A 26,395-nucleotide genomic window follows, 5' to 3' on the forward strand; every position below is an offset into this window, starting at 1 on the left:
TTTGGTTAAATACTTCCACACCCTTGCCACACCCTTGTAGTGTGTGTGTGTGTGTGTTATGTGTTATGATACAGTATCATAAAGTGTCATAATGTTGGTGCATGTCGTGTCTTACAACTTCTATGATGAATAAAGTTTACGTTTGCACGCAGTTGTTGTCCGCACATTATTGGACATAGGGGACAAAGCTTAATTCATATCGCTACCCTTGTTCCTCACCGCCATTCCGTGATCCCACTTCCGTTAATATTAATAATTTAAGGCTAGCGGCAATCGGACTAACCGAAGCTTGTGACTTGAGGATAACCCCAATGTTCATGGCCTTTATCTCGTGCGTGCCAGGTTGTGTTTTTTTTTCCTTGCGTCATCACGTCCTGTTTTGGCAGGGTTGTTTCGGTGATGAATGGCCATTTTCGGCGGCCAAACGTTTTTGATAACCTAGAAATTTGTACTGGTCGGGTCGGAGCAGCGCCTGTGAAGTAGGTAGGGGCCAGACGCCATGGCATTACTGTCTCTGGATCATCGGGCCACTATTAACACATTCACTGCCCTTGACTGCTTTAGAAGTAAAATATCCATGTTAACTGGGAAGGCTGGCAGTGAATGAGTTAAAGTTGAGCCTTGTACCAAAGATAAAGCTAGAAACTGCTGACCTGAAAACAATTCAGCGGGTGAGCTGTAGCCTATGCAGGCTGGCTTTGGGCAAGAGGTGGGGAATAGCCATTCGTATTAGGGATTTCCCGATCACATTTTTTTGCACCAACCTGAGTCAAGAGTCTTTGTTTTTAAGTATCTGCCGATACCGAGTCCCGATCCAATGCATGTAACTACCAAAACTCAACTTTTAATATTTAAAAGAATGACCAAAAAATACATTTGAAACAAGTAAAATAATAATATTGAAAAATAGAAACACACAGTCTGCCTGTCACTTTCAGTCATTTATCTGTGGATTATTCAGGTACTAAAAATACCCCGAAAAGTTACATTGTTTAATATAAAATGAAGATATTACTGTTCCATTTGGCAAGATCTTTGTACCTTTGGATTATTTTGTCACTTTGTGACATTTAAAATGTTACAAAATTAATAAAACCAATTTTTTTCACCCGATGTCAATCAGTTGAAAAACACGTAATCGACCCCGATTTTCGATCACGTGATCGGATTGGGACATCCCTAATTTGTATGGCTCCATCCATTTTCTATCGTATATACCGTTTCGGGTTACGGCCTACTTGAGCGAGACGTAGGATACATCCTGGACTGGTTGCCAGTCAATTGCAGCGCATATATAGACAAATAACCATTCAAACTCATTCAGTCACACCAATGGGCAATTTATAGTCACCATTTAACCTACCATTCATCTTTTAGAATGTAGGAGGAAAAAGGAGAAAATCCACTCAAGCAAGGGAGTATCTGTACCTGCATAGACAAAGGCCCAAACTGAGATTTGAACATGCTCCACCGTGCATCCGGCTTGTGTGGCCACCACAACACAATTGGCTAGATGTTTCTCTATTTCATTAGTGTCGCTTTTAAATAATTTAACACTTTGCTTGAATGAGATATTACATGCGTACGTGCGTGTCCGTGCATGCTGGCATGCATGTTGTTCTATGGGTGGGCAGAGTCATATCAAGGGCACACAGCTGGCACATCATACCCAACTCGTCACAATTGTTGGAACATTTGGGTGTGCATTGTTGTTTGTGTTTGTCTCCTGTTTAACTTTGTTTGAAGGCACTGTTTGTGCTTGCTTCCAGTGGCGTATTGTTGCTACTCTGAATGCACAGCTTTGTTATTCTGCAGTAATTTCCCAAGAGAAACCTGACAACACTGATGCACATGACATGGCTTTTCTGGTCGCGACATGAGGTCTGAGTTTGTTAACCAGTCTGTAAGGCAAGATCCCTGCTTTAAATTTGTTTCTATGTGTACATGGTTCCCCCCTTGTTGTCAGCTTGTGCTTGAGCCATCAACTAGCCCCACCCTCTTTTCTTTGTCCATCCATCTTTCATACCATTTATCCCATTGAGGGTTGTAGTTAGGGTTCTCCTGATCCGATCGGAAATCGGTCCGATCTCAGCAAAAAAAAGAAGAATCGGATCAGATAGGACTGGATCTAAAATCTCAGATTTTACCACTCTTATACAATCACTCCATTACATGCTTCGCTCCAGCACTTCTATCCAGCAGCGCCCGGACGGCAAGCAGAACCCACGTGATCACAACAACAGGTTGCTAAGGTGCTAACATAGTAGCAAGGAGTAAGTTAATGCTGCTTGCTTAAAGTTGTTTATTGACACTCCAGTTGAAGTTCACTATAAAATTCAACAGACATAAAAGAATTACACCTATTGAATGTTCAAATATATTACAGACTTAGTTTCTGTCTTCATTTTTGTCGCTAACTGAAAGCTAAGACAAAATGAATTAAAAACACCATTGACGAGTTAACGAAAATTAGCAATGAACTCACGGCACTTATATCTCTCAAAAATAATAATTGGTATACAAACGTTGTATAAACACATACAATATTATAATACTCTGGCATATATTCCTCAAACTCTGTGAAAAACATTCATAACATAATATTTGATTGCGACTTCTTTCTTTGTTACTGCAAATGTGTATCTCATTGCATTCACCACATTGCCCCTCAGAGGTCAAGACGTGCACAGCAGTAACCCATTGGTTAATAATAAATGGGTCAGTTTTTCTCATACTCCTGTTGCTGATTTTGTTTTTCTGTTTGAGTAATAGCATTTGATGAAGCCTTTTCTAACGTTCCATACTACAAAATAAGTAAATTATGTATGATTATTGCGGAAATTGTATCAGACCGATATGGAATCGGCCAAATCTCAAGGTTGTGATATTGGTATCGAATAGAAAGTGAAAAAGTTGGATCGGGACATCCCTAGTTGTAGTCAGAGGTAGGTAGTAACGCGCTACATTTACTCCATTACATTTACTCAAGTAACATTTTCCATAAACTGTACTTGTCAGAGTACTTTAAATGCAACGTGTTTTTTTACTTTTACTTGAGTATTTATGTGGAGGATCGATACTTTTACTCAGTTACAATGATCGACATGCCGTTCGTTACTTTTATTTAATCATTCTTGCGTACGCGTCTATTTTTAGACTCCATCTTTGACTTCCGCATAGAGTGCCCGTTGCACCAATCAAACAGGATCACTAATTTCATGTCACATGACCACGCACATAGCCTTCGCGAGCCAATCAAAATGACAAATTTTTCACCAATCAAACGACACAAGGCAGTCACATGACCACGCACATAGCCTTCACGAGCCAATCAAAATGACTCATTTTGGCGGAGGAAACAGTCAAGCGAGTGTGTTTATTTTTCAGACTCCAAAAAACAACAGCTTTGTCATGCAGCTCTTAAATTGTGACTGCCCAAAATATTTCAGCCCACTTCTCGCTTGAGAAAACACCTTGAGGTGAGTCGCAGATGTTTCTATTGTTGTTTTGGCGGTGAATATTGCAAAATTAGCCCTATCCCTACGGTGTCACACATCCACACACAATCAATAAGTCTCTTCAGCAAACAGCTTCTTCATGAAGTCATTTAATGCGAATAAAGCAAATCATGTTTCTGTAGGGCCCAATGCATATGTTGTTGGTTTTTGGGCAGTTAAAAATTGAAATGGTGTCAGGTGTGTGCCGACTCCCATATATTATTATTATTTTTTATTTTATGTTATTTTGATGTTCATGCGCTGATTTAAAATAATAATAATAAAAAAATGTTAAGTTAGTCTTTACTTTTTAGTTTTTTCATTGAGTACTTTCTTATTCATACTCAAGTAAATATTTGGATGTCTACCTTTTACTTTTACTTGAGTCATATTATTGTAAAGTAACAGTACTCTTACTTGAGTACAATATTTGGCTACTCTACCCACCTCTGGTTGTAGTGACTGATGGGTAAAGGGGCTACACCCTCTACACCCTTGATTGGTCTCAAGTCATTTACATATAACAATAGAGACAGACAACCAGTGACACATACGGTCACTGAACAGGAAAAGATCCCATTACTGTCTTTCTTTGTTTTTGGGCTAATTTTATTCTACTTGTGGTTAGGCCTGTCACGATAACAATATTTCTAAGACGATAAACGATAATACTGTTGCTTTTTAATGCCTCTGAAATCATGATAAATAAGGCCCACCCTTATTATTTTTTATATTTTTTTATATATATTTTTGCTTTTAAATCATTATTGTTGTTATTATGATAATTTCGTTTCTTGTTTCTCTATTACATTGTTTTTCTTTATGCTGTGATATGGATCCGCATGGGTCTGAAATAAAGAATGAAGAGCTGCAAGATGAGCCTGGTTTACATGGAGCCTTCTATTTTAATTATTATCGGTTTTGAAGCACAAACCAAATGATGATGCTCCATATAAACACCTCAATTGGAATAAACAGGTTGAATCTGAATGGAATTTCATTCGGTTTGACAGGGGTGGAATATTCCTTTTGCCAAACTGATCAGAAGTAAATTTTCGCCAAATGTATACCATCATTCAGAATAGAGCCGGGAAAAGCTCTCTCTGTGCATGCTTCATCTCTACATGAATGCGCAAATATGGCGGCTCCCGACGGAGCTTGCATGCGATCTTGTTTTTAATCGCTTTTCAGTTGTTTTCATCAAGCTTTTTTTTTTTTAAATAAACGTATAAAAACAATTGTAAACTACTGTACTTAATAGACAACGGACCTCATCTTGATAAATGCCATGACATTCACGACGACGTGCGCATATCACACGGGTGTTCCGATTAAAATGTAGTGCACATCATGTATATACCCGATCAGAATAGATCATGTCACATGTAAACAGATCTTCAATCGGAATTATTTCAATCGGAATCACAAAAAAGTCTCCATGTAAATCCGGCTACTGTGTGGTTGGTCCGCTGAAGACGAGCCCTTCACCTGTCCGTCAAATATATGTTGACGTTCGCTGGCTACTACTGGCTGAATAACATGTGGCATGGGAGGTTATGCTTAATAAACAGTTAACGTTCCGGTGTTTGTGTTGATTGGGGACTAACGCACACAACAACTCAGCGAGGCACTGACGTTTTAAACCACTTTGCCACGGTGGGAGGGAATTTGTTGTAAATCAGCCAGGAGGACAAAGTGTGCCAGCATGACACATTAGATAAAACACACACTCAAGCAGAGGAACACACTGAACTATCAGCCCCATTGTCTGAATCCCATAATGCCATAGTGCTGCCCTCGAACCATGCTGACCTCTGAGAGGCACATGTATCCAAATAGATGTGTCCACTGCATTTATGTACTGTAATTTGTAATACATACATGGCATGCAGTTTCCTTTTATTTTCTTTATGGTCCCTGTGTGGTCCTCAGTTTTTACTCAATACTAACAGAAAATAATTATGGAACATTTGCAGTCGCATACATGGACAACATCCAGCACACCAAGCCATAATAAATCTTTCATTTGTGTGTGTGCGTGCATGGGTTACCATCAGGAGGATTCAATACCAATCTGTCCACTTACAAGTCAGGAGGTGTAATGAATTTCCAGACCGCCAAAGCTGTGATTGATGATTCCTTATACATTGATGCATCCAACAGGATCAGCTCAGACCTCACTTGCTTTCTGTGACGCTACTGCAGCTTTTATCATTCAATCAAATAAGGCCTAAAGAGTATCATTCAGCGGCACGGTGGGTGACTGCTTAGAGCGTCAGCCTCACAGTTCTGAGGACCGGGGTTCAATCCCCGGCCCCGCCTGTGTGGAGTTTGCATGTTCTCCGCGTGCCTGCGTGCGTTTTCTCCGGGCACTGCGGTTTCCTCCCACGTCCCAAAAACATGCATGAATCGGAGAATCTAAATTGCCCGTAGGTGTGAATGTGAGTGCGAATGGTTGTTTGTTTGTATGTGCCCTGCGATTGGCTGGCAACCAATTCAGGGTGTACCCCGCCTCCTGCTCGATGATAGCTGGGATAGGCTCCAGCACGCCCGCGACCCTAGTGAGGAGAAGCTGCTCAGAAAATGGATGGATGGAGTATCATTCAATATGTATGCCAATTACGGTTAAAAGTGAGGTCAGCTTATGATTATTTTATATCATGTTATGTTTTTCATTCATGTGTATGTAAGGCACCTATGAATCTTATGTCCTTAAATTTATCATAAAGACGTGGAGATGACAACTGTTAGGGACGCAATAAAATTGTCAATGTTCAATAGATCATGGAACCTCCAATTGTCCCTGCGCGTTCGTTTTCTTTGTCCAAAAAGAGTGGAAAAAATAAAAGACCAGAGGGCTGAGTCTCAGGGTTCATTCAATCAACTGTACACCAGAGTGAAAGTCCACTGAATGAGACACCTCATTTATTGAGCTAACTCCTCTTATACACCTCAGAAGGTTTCGTTATGACTGTTTGGCAGAAGGTATCTCTGGCCTTGGGTGGTATCACAAAATGGGGGAGTCATTTTAAAACCACCATTCCTCAGTGACCGAAACTCCTACATAATTTCATGGATAACAAAACTTAATCATGTATCACCCTAATGTTTTGGAAACAAAACTTAATTGTCAGATAATGGAACATAGCTTCATGAGTATGAACAATCCAACACAACTAACTTGGCTTGATAAAAAATATACTTTGTATTCCGACAGTAAAATGTCAACCTTGGCATACTCCTTTCATTATATTTTAGTCAGCTCTTGCCAGCAAGGAAACAAAATAAATACAAAAAATTCCGATTTACACTTTTTCGTGACCACCATGCTTGGAGTGGTTGGTAAAATTGTAATTGTGACATTCCAGCTCCTGTCACGTGGTTAATAATAAGTTGTATATGATTACAGTGGAGCCACAAACACAATTCATTCTGTGACACAAAATGAGTTTTTACATGGGAAATAATGTGAATGAACTTGCTCCAGGTAAACTATCACCATCATAAACCCTTAATTAACTGTACAGACAAAGTTTGACATTGACAATGACATTTTAACATTTCTAAATGGCATACAGGTATAAAAATGTACAAGACCACTATGATAAAGTAAAACTAATCACCATTTGAAGACTACTGTTATAAATAAAAGGTGGTCCCCACTATCATAATATAAACACACCTTCTTGATGCTCTGGCCATGCCAAAAACTGGGAAATTTAGAACTGCTCTATTAATTGTGGAGTCTTAGGGTGGATGTCAAAACGTATTCATCGAACCTAAGGTGATTGCAGCTTAGACTGATGTGCAGCAGCTGTCTGCAGCAGCAACAGAAGAGTGCTAAACATCAAACGGTGTGCAGTCTGTCATATGCACACGCGCTACATCAAATGTTTGGTCCCATTTAATGAGCAGATTCAAGTGAAGTAATTAGCTTCACAGGGCTTGCACTTTAGCTTGTTTCCTCTGAGCTGCATTTGCCAATTAAAGTGGTCGGAGACATTTGCCGATTCTTTACTTCCTGCAGATCAGTGTACCTTTTTTCAGAGAGGGTATTTGATCAAATTATCTCTGTTGTGAACCTGTCATTGTATAAGTTAAATATTTGAATATTTACATTTTAGCCAAAAGATGAAAAATAGTCCCTGTGTGAAAGAACCTTTGCAAAAAAAAAAGAATCACACTGCTTTTGGAAATGTCTCAGCCAATTTAAAAGACACTGTAGTTGTGACCTGTTTTAAAACTAGCTCAGTACAACTCTGGGATGAGTGCCAAAAGAATAAAGAAAAATACTGCAACAATTTTTTTCTCAGGCTGGGATTTATTTTCAAGTCTCGTAACAAGAATAACACATTGAGCTCTAAATGGAGCAAGATGAAAAACTGTAAGACACATGAATGATCAAGTATCACAAGTTACTGTATAAATATGGATAAACGTCCTCTCATTCATATCAAAACTATCATTCATATCAAAACTGTATTTATTATAAATATTGAAGACCTGAAATGTGTCAATCGGCGTAACAACCATCAAGCCATGACTCAATTTGCTGGATCAATCAATTTATGGATGATGTGAAGTACAAGAAACTTTTCATATGCAAATGGATCAGCAGCACATTTCCTCCCGTTCCTCTGCCGTTGAATCCCCAAACCTCTTTCACAAGCACTTCCTCTCTCACCATCCTCCTTCATCTCACCCCCAAACCATCACCTCCCCGTCCCACCGACACCCCTGATCCCCTGTGGCGTTGACCATGTGTGAATGGGACAGGATGATGGGAAGGAATTAAGCCGCATGCAGCGAGCGCGTGCACACATTCACACCTGTGCATGTGGTGAGGGATGCGTGTGTGAGCACTGAAGGACTTCCACAAAGGAGGATGAGTCACTCTCTGGCTCACACGACACTTGCTCGTAGCATCCGCAGCCCAGTCGATACAACACAAACACACTTTTCCTCCTCACAAACACACACTATATATATAAATAATCCAAGGGCTTTCACTTACATGCATGATTGATAGTCTTCATGTATCACTTTAATGAGCTTAGTCGGTTTGTGTAGGCACACTTGATGGCTGCTTTACCGTGTGTGTGTGTCTGTCTGTGTGTTTGGATTCACAGCGGTAATTGTGCATGTGCATGTGCATGTGTGCGGCAGGCATGATAAGACTTTTCATTAGTGTTTCCCCACAAATGGCCTGAAGGTTACCAGTCCGGTATCTTATGCCATCTCTTTCTCTCTTCTACTGCTTTTTTTTTTTTTTTAATCTTTTACGTCTGATCACCCTGTGTGTGTTGTTGCGCACATACAGTGGTACTTTGACTTACGAGTTGAATTAGTACAAGCTTGTAGCCCAATTCACTCGTATATATATATATATATATATATATATATATATATATATATATATATATACACACACACACACACATAGAGACCCTTTCCCAAAAAAAATTATAACATGGAAAAGTTTATTTATTTCCATAATTACATTCAAAAGGTTAAACTTTCAAAGATTTAATTTTTACATAATTTGGGTTTCCAGCTCATAAAACCCACAAAATTAGGAATTCAAAACATTAGAATACTGTGAAGAAATCACCATTTACTTCTCAGTTTTTGTCAAAAAAAAGAAATAAATTAGGGTCACATTAAATCAATCAATATACGGTACTTTTAAAACAATATGTTAATCTTCAATACTTGGTGGGAATCCCTTTCCTTTAACCACTGCCTCCATGTGCCGTGGCATTGAGGCAATCAGCCTGTGGAATTGCCTGGGAGTTATGGAAGCCCAGATTTCCTTTAACCTTGCTGTCAGTTCTTTGTTTTTGGGTCTGGTGCCCCTCATTTTCCTCTTGATTATACCCCATAGATTCTCAATGGGGTTTAGATCCAGCGAGTTGGCTGGCCAGTCAAGCACTGTGATGGCATGGGCATCAAACCAGTTTTTGGTGCTTCTGGTGGGATCGGCAGGGTCCAGGTCCAGGTCCTGCATTGAAGATGAAATCTGCATCTCCCTGCAGATCCTCAGTAGAAGGAATCATGAAGTCCTCTAAAACATTCTGGTAGACTGTTCCGGCGACCTTGGATTTAAGAAAGCAGAGTATACCAACACCTGCACTGGACATTGCATCCCAAATCATAACTGACTGTGAATATTTCACACTGGACCTCAAGCAGCTTGGGTTCTGTTCTTCACCCGTCTTCCTCCAAACCCTTCGAGCTTGATTCCCGAATGAAAGTCACACTTTACTTTCATTGGAAGAGAGGACCTTGGACCACTGGCCAACAGTCCAGTCCTTCTTCTCCTTGGCCCAATTGAGGACGCTTCCTACGTTGGGTCAGGCTCAGAAGTGGCTTGACCCGAGAAACCCGACAGTTGTAGCCCATCTCCCGGATGCCTCTGAATGTGGTGGTTTTTGAAGCTGTGACTCACGCCTCATTTCACTCTTTCTGTATCACTGCTAGATTCTTGAATCTTCTCTGTTTTGTAATCTGCTAAAGCCCACGGTCATCTCTTTTGCTGGTGCATCTTCTCCTGCTATATTTTGTCCTTCCATTGATATGCTTGGACACAGCACTCTGTGAACAACCAGCCTCCTTAGCTATGAACTTTTGTGGCTTACCCATCCTATGGAGGGTATCAATTATGGTCTTCTGGCCAGTTGTCTGCAGTCTTCCCCACATTGAACCCAACTGAAGCAATTTAATGACACCTGCGGAAACCTGTGCAGGCGCTTTGAGTTTAGGAGGTGATTAGTGTGTAACACTCAGTTTAAAACATGTATGGCCTGCAAAAGTTTGGCTGATTTCTTCACAGTATTCTAATTTTTTGAATTCCTGATTTCATGGGTTTTATGAGCTGGAAGCCCAAATTATCTAAAAATAAACAAATACATACTTGAAATTGTTTAAATCATAGGCCCTGAATCTATAATCTATGAAAGTTTAACTTTTTGAATGGAATTATGGAAATCAATAAACTTTTCCATGATATAAATTTTTTTTGGAAAGGGTCTGTATGTATATATATATTTTTTAATGTTCCGTACCGCTTATCCTCTATATCCATCCATCCATTTTCTGTACCGCTTATCCTCACGCGGGTCGCGGGCGTGCTGGAGCGTATCCCAGCTATCTTCGGGCGAGAGGCCGTGTACACCCTGGACTGGTCGCCAGTCAATCCTTATCCTCTATATACAGTGTATAATGTATACATATATATATATGTGGAAAAGTAAGAAGCTGATGGGATAAAGCCTACAGTGAAACTGAACACAAATAAAGCCTGGAAGTCAATGCCTATGTTTTACATACAGTTAATGGCAAGTTAAACAAATGCTGTTTCACAAACATTCCTGTTCTCCCTCTCCAGGAACCTTCCGAGGTGTGTGTAAGAAGATTGATCACTTTCCAGAGGATGCTGACTATGAGGCTGATGCTGCTGAATACCTACTGCGTACGTTTATTAATAAACACACATCACATTACACCATGCTTAGTCATAACAATGTTCAACTGTTATAAGCATCTAATTTCCTTTTTGGTCTGTAACTTTCTCTCAGAGCGGCAGACATTTTTTTTTATTTTTGTTAATTTTATTACCCAGTGAAATCTCAGATAGGAATGCTATGTTTGCATTCAACAATTTAACAATATGTGTACAAAAGCAGTTTCTGATACTTTGCTGGAGGAGAAAGTAATTATGATATCATAATATTATCATAATATCCTATATCAAAATAATCATGAGAATACCTAGGGTTGGGAACTAAACGCAAAGGACATACTGTATCTAAGCCTGACAGGCCTGCTGTACTTGCAATCACTGATTGGACAGTTGTTATTTGAGGCAGCATGATCAACAACATCAATGCGCTGAAGAGATGGATAGACCACACTCATGCTACCTTGGCTGAGATAAATGAATATTCTTTTCTACTTTTTTCCCTGCAAGGTGGAAGATTCTGCTTGAGAGAGATGCATAACCCGAGTGCAAGTGATATAACCAGCGTACAGGCTTTCATCAATAACTACAGTTTGTTAGAAAAAAAATTAAAAACGACCCTGTTATTCCCTCATACATCCATAAAGGTATTAGGCAAGAAAAGTAGAGGTTTTTTTTCCTCTGATTGTAAACATTGGAAAGATGGATGGCAAGGAAAATATTAACAGCAACAGAGGGATGGGGAAAAAAAAAAAAAAATTCAGCTGGAGCTTATTTTTTCATTGCTGCACTGAACACGGAGCAACATCCCCAGAGCCCGCCAATTCGAACACAAGCCTGAGAGCTGGCCAGCCAATAGGAAGCCAAGACCTAATGACCGGCATTTCATTCAGCCCAGGGGTGTGGGCCAAAAGGGCGTGGCCTGTATGCTTAACCGTACAACATCATTGGTTGGTCCTTTCAGGAATGCTCGTCATGTTTTTTAACAATACATCCATCCATCCATTATCTGAGCCGCTTCTCCTCACAAGGGTTGCGGGGTGCTGGAGCCTATCCCAGCTATCATCGGGCAGGAGGCGGGGTACACCCTGAACTGGTTGCCAGCCAATCGCAGGGCACATACAAACAAACAACCATTCGCACGCACAGTCACACCTACGGGCAATTTAGAGTCTTCAATTAATGCATGTTTTTGGGATGTGGGAGGAAACCGGAGTGCCCGGAGTAAACCCACGCAGGCACCGGGAGAACATGCCGGGGATTGAACCCGCTCAGCGCTGTGAGGCTGACGCTCTAACCAGTCGACCACCGTGCCGCTGTAACAATACAGTACAATACAATAAAATACTTTTTGTACAGGTATTTTTTCCACATATCAGCTTTCAACACAACCCAGTCCAGTATGACAGGCTGTTTGCAGCAAATCTTCAATATGCCATCACATTAAGTGCACATATGGGGTCCTAACAAAATATTTCTCATTATTTGGCCTGCATATGTGTCAGTGACACTCTCCATCTGTCTTGTTTTTCATCCAATGTTTACTCTCTCTTTGCTCTGTTTTAACATGTTTAAGTTTCTAGCTCTGCCGAGCTTGTTGTGTGAGCTCCATTTTCACCGATATATCGCTGCCTTTTAGAAGTAGGGGTTTCGATGGAAACAATCGCATTAATGAGTTGAAACGATTAGTCAACTTTTCGAGGAGTCACTCCGCATCGACGTTTAAAACTTGAAGTGAAGCTCCATCTTCATTGCCAAAATGTGATGTCCAAAAATGCAGGGGTAACAACTGTGTGCTAACGACAATTTTAATCACCAAAAAAGTTGTATGATAAAGCACCCCCACCATCATCACGACACTTGCTTTTGTTGCTTTACAAAACTGTGAGTGACTTGTCACTCTATACGGCTGGCATACGCTACCAGCATGCGCAAATACTTTACCAAAGATTAGACCGGTAGCACAGTTACTTGCAAACCATGCAGGTTTAGCCTCAAATACAGTGGTGCCTTGAGATACGAGTGACTCTACTTCTGAATTTGTGGAGCTATGAGCCGTCATTGGGCAATTTTGGTGCTTTGACTTGTGAGAATAAATCTGAGATACGAGCATTGTACGGGCAGTGAACTCAAATTCACACACTTCACAATAAATAGCACTTTGGCAAATAGTGTACAATTCATCAAGAGGCTTCAAGCTGTTTGATTCCATCTCCAGTTTAAATAAGTTTACTATCAAACTAAACAAAAAAAGAGAATTACACTTTGTGTACTTACAACACGCTATGCTATGGAACACAAGATGAGACCGGCCGGCTCATTGAAGAGAAACATTCAGCCTCCTAATAATTACAACAACTACATTCAACATAATGGTAAGTTGTATTATTAGTCATTTGTTTTTATTTGTCTCTATAACGGTCCATCGAAATATGTCTTCATGTGAAACCATTCCAGAGTGCAAAAAAGGTTGGGGACTGCAGTACTGTGCTGAAAAAACATCAAAAACATCGAGTCTACTTTCATTCAGCGTTGTCTCCAAGTTGTTCAACCCCTAGCATTCAGTTTGAAAAGTACCTCAGGGCGCTCACTTGTGTGCTGGTTATAGGTGACGGCATTGTGACATCCATTGCTGCTATTTTGGTAACCTGTTTCGTGTGACTGCCAAATTTCCTAAAGCAAACAGCTTGTTTTAACCTAACAGGTGCAGTGCGTGCCTCCAGTATCTTCCCCATCATGAGTGTGGGTCTGCTGTTCTTGGGAGGACTCTGTGTAGCCGCCAGTGAGTTTTATCGCAGCCGCCACAATGTCATCCTCAGCGCAGGAATCTTCTTTGTCTCCGCAGGTCAGTGTGCACTGAAAATGTGTCTCTAAAGTGGCATAAAGTAGATTTGGTCTTTACAATAAGAAGGATCTTTTACACTCTACACATTTTTTGTTTTCTTGCTTCAAATCTCTTTTCATGTTGCATTTTTTGTGAAGTTCATTTCCTGTTCTGGCGTTAAAATCAAAACACCAAAACATCCATCCATCCATCCATTTTCTTTTACCGTTAAGCCTCACTAGGGTCGCGGGCTGCTGGAGCCTATCCCAGCTATCTTTGGGCGGGAGGCGGGGTACACCCTGAACCGGTCGCCAGCCAATCGCAGGGCACATATAAACAAACAACCGTTCACACTCACATTCACACGTACGGGCAATTTAGAGTCTTCAATCAACCTACTACGCATGTTTTTGGGATGTGGGGGTGCCCGGAGAAAACCCACCCAGTCACGGGGAGAACATGTAAACTCCACACAGGCGGGGCTGCGATTTGAACCCCGGTCCACAGAACTGTGAGGCAGATGTGCTAACCAGTCGTCTACCGTGCCGGCAACACCAGAACAGTCAAACAAATTTGCTTCCAGTTCTATCTACAAATCCTGAAAAGAAGGCGCTTAGTTGAAGCCACATATCTGCTCTTTCATATTTAATTACATATTCAAACATCAATGCACATGTGTGTGTGTGTGTGTGTGTGTGATGCTGGAGACAGCCACATACAGTAGATTAAGCAGGTCCATCCTTCCATCCATTCATTTTCTGAGCCGCTTCTCCTCACTAGGGTCGCGGGCGTGCTGGAGCCAATCCCAGCTATCATCGGGCAGGAGGCGGGGTACACCCTGAACTGGTTGCCAGCCAATCGCAGGGCACATACAAACAAACAACCATTCGCACTCACAGTCACACCTACGGGCAATTTAGAGTCTCCAATTCATGCATGCTTTTGGGATGTGGGAGGAAACCGGAGTGCCCGGAGAAAACCCACACAGGCACAGGGAGAACATGTAAACTCCACACAGGCGGGGCCAGGGATTGAACACAGAACTGTGAGGCAGACTCTCTAACCAGTCGCCCACCGTGTCCGTTACTAAGCAGGTCCAGTATCTTATAATTTATATTTGTTGAGGATCACATTGGACTGCAAGTTCACAGAGGAGGTCTGTGGAGTCAGAGTGTGGCGATTGGACACAGCAGCCAAATTGAGATTTGAAGCACGCGATGATACAGTCGCACATCATCAGCCTCTGACTCTAGACACATAGGATATCTCATAAACACACACACACACACACAAATCTGCTCTTGCCCCCGACACACAAAGAGGGCTGTAATTGCTGTTCAGTGCGATGTGGAGGGCTCCACTGGGGTTTTGTAGTAAATTCTTGAGGCCAAATTGGTAATTATTTACCACAAAAGTGTGGGGCTGATTGTGGTTAATTACAGCCAACTAATTGTCCCCATTCTGTACGTTCCACCACACTGCATGAGCACTGTATTCTGGACTAATGATATGGAATAGGAGAGACCAGCTTTGTGTGTGTGTGTGCGTGCGTGCGTGTGTGTGTGTGTGTGTGTGTGTGTGTGTGAGTTCGTGCGTGCGTGTGGGTGTGTGTGTGTGTGTACGTGTGTGTGCGCGCTTCACAACCACTCTCCTTCACGGCTGCATTTGTTTTGACTGGCTGTCCATCACATCCCTCAGTTTACTTTTTACTCTCAACAGTATTTGTATTTAAATCATCATGTTTTATTCTAAAGCTTTCTATAAATCTAAACTGTTATTAGTTTAGCATAATTAATTGATTAATTAGAGCATGTTTCGTTTGTATGAAATTTCCTGTTTACAGTACGATCGCTTTCTTTCTTTTTCTGATTATCAATTAAATTTGCAATTTCAGAAGCTGTGAAATTAAACCAATTTAAATAGAATGACAGTTGGCATAATTTTGACGTCATTAAATATAATTCATGTTTTTTAACAAACCTCCCATTGATAACAGTATTTTTTTAAATAAACAAACTTAAAAATGTACTGTTCCAAATTATTATGCACAACAGACTTTCAAGACATGTTTTAAAGAACTAAAAATAGTCATGTATTGGATTTGCAGCATTCGGATGTCATATTTACTGAAATTAAAGCATCATGACAAGTCAAGTTACATTTTGGCATAGTAGGACCGCTTATTTGATAGCAGTTCCACAATTCTTACATCCATTAAACTTATGAGTTTTTGGAGAGTTCCTGCTTGAATTTCTTTGAGATGTATTGTCACGCTTTAAGATGTTTTTGTTAATGAAAGAATGATTCTTCCTTTGGAACCATGGAAGAAAGTGATCAGTTAGAAAGTCCACATACATTTCAGAGGTCATTTTCACACCGTGAAGGGGCCTCTAAAATAAAATGCATGCACCGCCAGTCCGCCACTCCTTGCTAGCTTAGCAGCCTTGTTGGGACATGGTGGCCTTCCACCAACCATCCACGACTCCATCCGTCTGGACCATCCAGTCAGTGGACAATCACCTACTGCAATTTATACCTCTGCATCATTTGCTGCTACGGGCATAAAAGGAGAAAAAGTCATGTTGTGGCCCCCATCCTCTCCTGACCGCAATTGAGAACATTTGGAGCATCCCCAAGCAAAAGATCATTGAGGGTGGTAGGCAGTTCACATCCAAACTGCAGCTCTGGGAGGTTAATCTGACATCCTGCAAAGCAATTCAAGCAGTAATTCCCCCAAAACTCAAATTGTACATATTATATTTCTGTGATACAGCAGGAATCTTTTGCGAGAGATAGACAGCTGCGATATAGCGGGGGCGCAATTGATGGAGCACGATATGGCAGGGGAAAAGCTGCAATGGTTAAAATAAGACTACCCTAAATCCCCTCAAAAGTTGTGCTGATCAGATTTTTTTTTTTTCCCTTGCAGGCCTCAGTAACATCATTGGAATTATTGTCTATATTTCGGCCAACTCAGGGGACCCGGGACAAAGTGACAGCAAGAAGTCCTACTCCTACGGCTGGTCGTTCTACTTTGGGGCGCTATCGTTCATAATGGCAGAAATGGTGGGTGTGCTGGCTGTGCACATGTTCATTGAGAAGCACCGAAAGCAGCGGGCTAAGTCCCGCACCGAGCTCATCAAGAAGTCCGCCTTCAGCCGCATCCCCTCCTATCGTTACCGCTTCCGGCGCCGCTCCAGTGTCCGCTCGTCTGAGGTTCCCAGCCGTGATGCCTCGCCACTGGGGAAAGTTGGCTACACAGGGCCCGGCGTCTCTGAGATGCCGATGTACACGCTGAACCCACGCGAGGCGGGCAACGCCGCCACCAAATCCGGCCTAGTCGGGCTGCTCAACTCTGAGAGGGATTTCCTCCAGAGTAGCACGCTCACTAAAGACTACACAAAGGACCCCAACCGCAGGACCACGCCTGTCTGACAGGTGTTCCCTGTAGATATTAACCAATCACAGTAGCAAAGAGGAGGAGGCTGAGAGAGGGAGTGCTCACTGAAGCAGGCAGGGGACACACGGGGTTAAAGGGGAATGGTGGGTACTGGGGCATCCGAAATACCTTGACTGTGAACTGTGAACTTTTAGCCTTTGAACTGTGAATCCTGAGCCCAGTGAGCATTTCAGTGTGTGTAGCACGAGCCGTTTGAATGGAGAAATTTTTTCCCATCTCCAACCTCATGTTTCTGTAGTTGGCACATTCATTCGTTCTGTTTATGATCAGCTTCTATTCATGAATTGGCTTTTTGGCTTCTTTTAAATGGGATTTTTCCATCTCGAGTGGTTTGCTATTTTGGCAGATTCTCCTAAAAGATGAATGAAACGTGAACCGGAGAAAGGGGGGAGGGTAGGACAACTGTCCTTCTTTGGTAGCAGATCAGTCAGATGAGTGCAGTATTCTGTTTTCAGTTCAGCTGACTTAAAAATATCAATGACGGATGCATTTGTCCGTGTATATGTACAGGTATATACTGTATGCTCCTTTTGGATTGCTTTAATCATGGACTAGCTTCTGTCATGACAGACAGACTGTACTGAAGGTGACTTGAGTTCATCCCTGGTGACAAACCTCCTTTTTTAGCTGACCGCTGGTCAGTTGTTTGTTTGTCGCGGGCGTCATCACCTTTAGATGGTCATTTTTAGATCATTGGTGCTTCCTTATACTTCTTTATTTTCTCTATTTATTTCTTCACCAAAAGAAAGATTTGTCTGTTCATTTTTCACCCACCACTTTTGATCTGTGTTGCTCACTTCACCTCTTCATTCTCGCTACCTTTCACCCTCTCTTTTCCACACTCGTCTTCCATCTGTGCCGCTGATAGACTTGCTGCATTGAGGAACCTGTGAAAGAGAGGAGACCACTTAGCTGTGAATATGGTTCTAGACAGAGCCATAAAGACATTAAACAGGGACGGAAATGCTCGCCCACTACCTCCTGCTGAATATCGTTCAACAATTTTGTCTAAAGTCTCTGTTGTGCATTGGCGGAAAGAATTGGTATGTGGGACGCGATGTAAAGCAGACCGGAGAGTAGTACCGTGCATTATTCAGAGGGTTTGTGCTCCATCCATTGATGTGTCAGTCACAGCCTTCCCTTCTTCCTTAGGTCCCGTACATGTGCATTGACTGTATGCACGTATACAGTACAAACACACGTCTTCTATCTGTGACCGCCACAAACGTGTGTTCAAACACAGAACACATCACACCAATACATCTCCATATTTCTCCCTCGTAACACTTAAATACTCACTCAAATATACTGCATGTTGCTGTCATGGGATAATAGAAAGACACCGACACATCTGCATTATCATTTCACTGTCAGCTCAGCTTTTCAATTTAGCAGGATCGGAGTTTGCCAAGCATGATTTGATGTGCTTTATAGCAGAAAAATGCTGTAGACACATATGCTGTACAGTGGCCATTTATTTTGGTACACATGAAGGCATTCACAAGCAGGGACGGCGGTGGTCGACAATTTCAAAACAAACACGCAAAATAACTCAGTTTACAATATTGAAAAACATTTATCTGCGGTATTTTCCCATCCACTCACTGTATGTGGTTTACACTGTATGAAGCTTCAGTCTATTGTGGCCTGCTGGGTTGTGTTTGTAAAAGGCTTAAACTGTATGTTGATCTGGTCCAAAGAAAGATGCAAATATACAGCATTTTATACCACTAACACATATTGTCTGGTTCCGCGAGATTTTTATCAAATCACCAGACAACACCTGAACACATCCCGCAACAGGGAGGAGGGGGGCTGTGAATGAGACCGCAAAATTGCAGCATCAGAGGTGTAACAGTAGAGTCAGGATTTGTCTGCCTTTGCCTTTTACGCTGAACCCAGCGAAGTGGGATATTGGCGCAATTGTGTGTCTTCACGCAGCGTCACAGTAACCCACAATCAGATAATTACATGTGTGACGCCGTCAGCGTCGGATTTACGTATAAAATACTGTACTGCGCGCAGAGACAGTTGCTTTCAAAATAACAGGACAGAGATATGACGGCATTTCTACATTCCCTTACACACAGGAGCCGCCTTGACTCTGTTATGGCTTTGGCATAAGGCAAGCTGTTTGAGCATTTATTCAGTATCCTACTAGTGTGCTAAATTGTCCATGCTATAGTACTCTCTTTGTCCCTAATTGTCAATTCAGCTTTTTAGTAGAAGACTTGGTCTTCCAAGTGATGTTTTTTACACTACTGCCTTCCATGACTCTTGACATTTCTGCGCAATAGTAAAAAGAGTAGGGCACGCTACTAGAACAACTACATGTTACTAGTAAGGCAAAACTTTGTCCTAGCCAACATATGTGTGCTACTAGTGATACTAGTTATGTAAAATTCTACTTGTTAACTTCTAGCATTTCTCTAGTTGCACAAGTAGCACACAGATGTCAACGCATGCACAGTTTTGCCTCACTACAAATGTAGTTGTTTTACTAGTGCACCCTAGTCATTCTAGTGTGCTGAAATGTCATACAGCGGTGGAACAAACTTATTCTACTAGTCCACCCTAGTTGTTCTACTAGTGCGCCTGAGTCATTCACTGAGCAACGCGGCAGAAACCGACTGAACTGTCTTGTCACGCAGTGCGTGGGGTCTACCACTGGTTTTCTTGAGTGGCCAACAGTCGGCCACCGGTTTTGCTGTTATTCAAAATTTTAATCGCCGGTGCATGATGTTGCCACATCGCAAATGTGAGAGCCAATCAATAATGCGCTTTCACGCACACACACAAAATATGTTTCCAGGTTTTAAACGTGAGACCCAGCCAGCCACTGTGGCACTGCCAAGCCGTATCAGAATCAGAACCATCTTTATTTTGCCAAGTATGTCCAAAAAACACACAAGGAATTTGTCTCCGGTAGTTGAAGTACAGTACAGTATATACAATATGTATTCTGTATATTCTGTTTTACAGTAATAATTAACTATAATTTGTTATGTGCCCTTGGCTAGAAAGCAAATCGTGGCATCTCTGTCATCGAAATCCACAGGTGCATCAGTGTATTGGGAGCTCAATCATTGCCAACAGTCTCTCAAAATATCAACACTCTTATTATTCTTGCCCGTTTCCTGTTTTGTGGCCATGCGTTTCTTACTTGACAATCACGGCATGTTTTTGTGGTTCAATAAAAAATAATACCATACAGAATGTTTAATGTGGAGCCTCAAATGCCAATACAGGGTTGCAGTTTTTCCATTGCAGCTTGACAGTAGTTGTCCGGCACTTAATCACTTGGTGACTGGCGAAAAGTCAGCAACTGTTGTTTTCTTGCAGTGGTCCACTCAGTGGCATTTGGTCGCATCACACTGTGTGCGACAGGCCTTAGTTGTTCAACTAATGAACTGAATTGTCTTACTAGTGAGGACAAAGAGCATACTTGTACATCGAAAATTCAATGTATTAGTCGGATACTGAATAAATGCTCAAATCGCTTTCCGTTCTGACGCCAACTCTAAAGGCAGATTATTCCCGCAATGCCTTTTTGCCCCATTTCGTGTTAGTGCCGTTCATACAGAAAATCAAAAAATGTTTGCGTCTGAAAGGGCGTACATCCATAAAATTAACTGAAATTGATTTAGCAAGAATGTGAGTAGCTTATAGAATGGCTACAAACTAAAAATTCTATGAGTAACGTGTGTGTGAAATTCATATTTATTTTTTTTCACTTCCTTATATACTTCCCTTGATCAGTATTGCACTGTTTTATAAGAACAAAACATAAAACAAGGCCAAGCAGTTTTGGGACAGCTAATTACCTTGATATGGAAAGATGTGCAACACTCCCCATAGAGAGCATTTTGGCATGTCCTTGTGGCGGCTATCCTTCACATGTAAATATTAATTTTACAACATCAGCAGTTGTCATGGACTGTGAAAGGGAAAATGTGCTTTTCTCTTAAGCAAGGGCTTTTAATTTTTAAAGAAGCGGAGCACACAAGGGCTTTCTATGCTCGGCGTTGCACCAACATTGTTCGAAGAGTGTTAAATGGATGGGATAGATGCGCGAACGCGGGAAGACAAGGAAAAGTACATTTGCACGGGAACAAGCGTTTATAAACCAGCTCGAATAGCTAACGAGCAACATGGTGTCTGAGTAGCGTTCCAGAAAAGAGGGCCACATTCGCTACAACTGAGCCTTGACAAGATGTTTTTCTCTATATTTAGAGTAGGCAACTTTTCAAAGTAGTTAGAGTCAAAGGATTAAACCTTACGCACACGTAGGATAGCAATGTACCTGATCAAAATGTTGTTTATCATACCTGGTGCCAAATATTACTGAAAGTAGTTCCTCCAGTCGGCTTATCATTTAGACTTACCTGTGGTAGCAGTGTAGCTGGTCATCAGGGCCCCCTCACATCCGCGCAGGGGTCCGTCAAGGGTCATTCATGAGCCATGTCAAAACTGACAACTCAAACAATGCGTATGCCACATATCCATCTGTTTCCAGCGCTTCCATTGCTCTACAGTGCACCTCAAATTGCACCCTGAACGCCACACTGCTCCTTGTAAGACAGTTTACTGGGTGCCCCTTGAGGCCTGCCATCTTACTTGTACTGTCACACAGCTTTGACTGGGTATAAACAAATAACTGTTATTAAGTAATGCTATATATTCTATTCTAAAGGTGCCACTGTGTGGAGGATGACAACCTCTGTCACATATTTATTAATCTATTGATGGTTGGGGCACTGGGTGTGACTGATGGGTCAGATTTGGGGATCTGGGGTGGTTGTCTGTGTATATTAATCTACTTTGATGTTCTCCTTTAATGCTGATTGATTCACATGTGCAGCCTCTGATAGAGACTAACTGATTTAAAAGTTGGAGAAAAGTCTCTCTTAAAAGTCTCTCTCACACTATTAAATTTGTTAGTCAGTGGGACGATCAACACAAAACACACTTAACAACACTTAAATGGGTTACTATACTTTCGAGGACTTACTGATCATTTCTGTCCACCACAAAATCTTAATGAAAGTAGATATGATCGATAATGTAATTAACGCCAATGCAATAGTCTGTAAAGATATGCCTCAAAATGACTAAAAATATCGTATTTGCTCATATAGTGGCTGGAAGAGCTTATTTACTCAACTGCAGAGAGTACTAGTTGTCCATTAGTGGGAGGGTTTTAATTTTGTATTTTTCTAATGATTGTTTTTCATGATTAAATAATGTTACTCAACTAAAGTTAAAAATCGCAATATAACGGCAGCACTTTCACTTTGAACTCCGCCATAAACTTCAGCCTTACAGTTGCCATATCTATCCTCCTTCTGGGTTCATGTGTTGTCTTAATTACGTCTACATACAGTAGTTACAACAACTTATTAGCGCCACCGAAGGGGAAAAATAGCTCTTATTTAATAAATGCACGATTTATACGCTGCACCAGTGATGAATCATTATAACCACGGAGGGGGCTATTTTAGGAAAATGCGGTATTAACTATCCTTTTTTTGTGTGTGTGTGTGTGTGTCAAAAATGTTTACACTTCACATACAACATTGTACCACGTGGTTTTCCTCTATTGTCCTCGTAAGTATAGCAATGCAAATGTACGACACACAACTAACATTGGTTAATGGCCAAAAAACAACATCAACCACACAATCAGTAATGAAAAAAAAACAGTGAATTCATGAGATGATTTTCTTTAGGGGACAAACAACTTTTAAAAAGTAACTTGAGCCAGTTAATCAAACACAGTGGAGCATTTTGTTCTCAGATATGGCAACAAATATGCTACGAACTCTATCTACACTTTGCTATTACAAACACACTCAAATACTTGTGAGGAGGACTTATGTGCCTGCATGTTTGTGTATATGTGTGTGCGTGTGTTCATATCAACAAGTGTGTATGTGTGTGTGCAGCTCGCCTCTCCTCACTTGTACACGGAGTGCCTGCCTTGTCCTGCCTTCAGACAGCTCCCAGATCAGCCGAGAGGCTTTTCCAGTGTGACGTCCTACAGCTAATTACGCGTATATTTCCTAGAAACAACATTGATAGGCAATTCTGATATCTAGTGAGTACGTTGTTGAATGTCTGAATGTTGTGTTTATGATTGCTAAATGTACTCCTCACATGTACCCTGTCATTGTGGTTGATTCTGGACTGGCAGAGGGGTGTTTATCAGGCTGGAAAACAATGTGTGGTTACCCTAATGACCGTTGGTCTTGAATCGACACACGTGGTTGTAGACTGTTGTTTCTCATTCTTTGTTATCTTTCCCAAGAATGATTGTGTTTATGTGTGTGTTTTTGTGTATGTGTGTGGCTCATGAGGTAGAGAAGCCATCTGCTGGTTTGCTCCCCATCCAGACTCTGAAGCCCTGATTACTCCCAATGACCACAATTACGGTTGTATAAAAGCATTTTTAACACTTGTACTTCCAATTCAGATTAAAATTCTGTTGTTAATGTTGAAAGATGCAGAGATGCAATCTCCATGAAAAGAATTCATAGTGAAGCCATTCCTAAACAGTCCTTTTTGTTGCCTTTCCGGTGTTATTTCTTTCATTTTAAATGTATTCTTTTGACAAGGGAGCAATTACAATGTGTTTTTATGATGGTTTTGCCTCAAGCCCTGTGCTCACTGTTGTTTACACGCAGAACATTTCCGTGGCTCTTTACGCTTGACTGACCAAGGATGAAAGACTCCAAATTACAGGGTGTGTTACCAAGCTTCGACCATCAGGTGCGTTCAAGTGGCATCTTGGATAAATTGTTGACATTGTAGCAAATCACATGTTGATGGATCCTCTGCCTCAACCAAGGTGTTTGCTTGAAATAATAGTCTGCCAAGAATCAGATCAGATTTCTTCAAATGTTTTTGAACAATTCCTTCAGACTGTTATCTAACAAAGCCATCCCCTCAAAAGGCTACTTTGACTATAATGTAATCCAGAATGCAATGACAGGCAGCGTAACCAATAAAACTATGTATGGGGTGTGTGTGTGTGTGTGTGTGTGTGTGTGTGTATGTATATATATACACACACATACACACACACACACACACACACATATATATATATATGAATGATTATTATTGTTACCTGGACTAACATGCAATTATTTAAGGGGGCTGGTGTGCATTATTGTATTTTTGTGGTGAGGTCAAAGTGTTATGCTGAAGAACAATTGTGCAGTGCAGAAGTGCTTCAAAATGACAACAACAAAAAACTGATGGAGCCTAAAGTGAAGCTGATGCAGTGTGTGCTCTGATGACTTGAAATTCTGTTGGGGGGCAAACTGACGCTGCTGTATACCTCTGAGCCCTATCATGAGCTAAACACACACATACACACGCACACACACATACAGTATTTGTATTTCAATATCCCAGGCAAACTGTATTCCCCTCACAGTTTAACACACAGACAAACTTGTTCTCACCAGAATTTAGTAGGATTTTGTCCAAAATGTACTCCGCCAACTTTTTGTTTGTATTGAAAAAGATTTTTCCTAATGAATTATATAATAGCGTTTTAATCATTATTGCGAAAAGAAATAATAATAATATTGGCAAAATATGCTCGTCATATTTCCAAATATCTGTCCAATTAGAACGTAATAAAGCATTTTTATTTGATTTCTTACTACATTCTGTGGAGGACAGGTTGCACAGACACATAGCTGTCAGCCCGAATCTCTGTACACTTTATAACGTAAACCTCCAACTAGCAGCCGTCTGACACGGACAAATGCTGTGAATAAAAGCACACTTTTACTTATATTATATGATTACCTGTATCTAGAGAGAGAACATTATATACAGTATGATGAAAATAAAATAAAGAGACACCTTTTCAATGCGCCTGTGTGTGGGTTTGTTTTGTGTTTTATTTGCATGTACTATAGTGGAACTTCCAAAGGTCACTGATACAGTAGTTGACCTAACAATTTGTTCTGATTTAGACATGAATTTTCACATACAGTACAGCAACTGTTGAAAAATGGGTCAGTCTGTTGCCTGATGTAAAAATATAAATTTAAAAAGAGGTTTTTAAGTGAACTTTTTCCAAAAAGCTAGACATCCTTAGGTTTTGTTTTTTTTTGTATAGTATTGATGGTTTCTAGGTTGACCAAAATATAAATGTAACACTTTTTGTATATAAAGGCCTATTTCTCTCAAACATTGTCCATAAATCTGTCTAAATTTGTGTTTATGAGCACTTTTCCTTTGCCGAGATAATCCTTCCACCTCTCAGGTGTGGCATGTCAAAATGCTGGTTAGACAACACGATTATTGCACAGCCTTAGGCTGCCCATAATAAAAGGCCACTCTAAAAAATAGGCAAGGCAGTCAATGCCTCCAAACCAACCACATGTAGCCACACCAGCCCAGGATCTCCACATCCAGTGTCTTCACCTCCAATATGACCTTAGTTCGACCAATTAGCCCAATCTGTACACAATTGCTGCAAACGGAGAACATCCCAATTTTTTGCATGGCCAGCATACTCAACGGACATATCACCCATTCAGCATGTTTGGGATGCTCTGGATCGCCGCACAAAACAGTGCGTTCCAGTTCCTGCCAATAAACAGCAACTTCCCACAACTATTGAAGTAGATCTTGGAGTTAAGATCGTGAAAAATGAAATCAAAAAGTAAAGGTTCGTGAAAAGTAAAGGTTTGTGTTGTAAAGTTGTGTAAATCCCCACTGTAGGCCCAGGTACTGAATGCACGGCCCACCACTCCGCTCCTTCATAACAAGATGCTTTGTTTTGGTGTTGTCCAGATTCCTAATGGAATTCCAATCACATTGTTATATCCATATTGTGATGAAAATAAAACAGTGTTGTATTCATATTGTGATGAAAATAACACTTAAAAGATACTCCACATGTAAACTTAATGAAGCTGAGCTTCTCTGTTGGAAGCCCATTTTCAGAAAGTTTCACTAATAGTGTAGACACTTACGATGATGAAGTGCACCTTCCACTTAAGCTCAAAAAGCGTGAGAGAATATTTAGCCACCTAACGAGGCTCATGCAGAAATAAACAGACGCAGTTAAACACTTACTATGCTGTCTATTTATGCTGATGGTGTTCAGGAGAGACTGTTAAGTAGTTTTG

At 41.0% G+C, this 26,395-nt stretch overlaps 1 protein-coding gene across 2 annotated transcripts in view; it reads left to right on the plus strand.

Annotated features, from left to right (window-relative positions):
• The window catches only part of cacng3b (calcium channel, voltage-dependent, gamma subunit 3b), a 37,692-nt gene extending 12,566 nt beyond the window's left edge, over nt 1-25,126 (plus strand). For both annotated transcript variants that reach the window (XM_061700438.1, XM_061700439.1), the window contains 3 exons: nt 10,885-10,968; nt 13,661-13,801; nt 16,710-25,126. In XM_061700438.1, coding sequence (XP_061556422.1) covers nt 10,885-10,968; nt 13,661-13,801; nt 16,710-17,215 — 731 coding nt within the window. In that variant the 3' untranslated portion in view covers nt 17,216-25,126. The remainder of the gene's footprint in view (nt 1-10,884; nt 10,969-13,660; nt 13,802-16,709) is intronic.
• Nucleotides 25,127-26,395: the final 1,269 nt, after the last annotated feature.

Source organism: Phycodurus eques, chromosome 16, assembly GCF_024500275.1.
Source record: "Phycodurus eques isolate BA_2022a chromosome 16, UOR_Pequ_1.1, whole genome shotgun sequence".
NCBI classification, from domain to species: domain Eukaryota; kingdom Metazoa; phylum Chordata; class Actinopteri; order Syngnathiformes; family Syngnathidae; genus Phycodurus; species Phycodurus eques.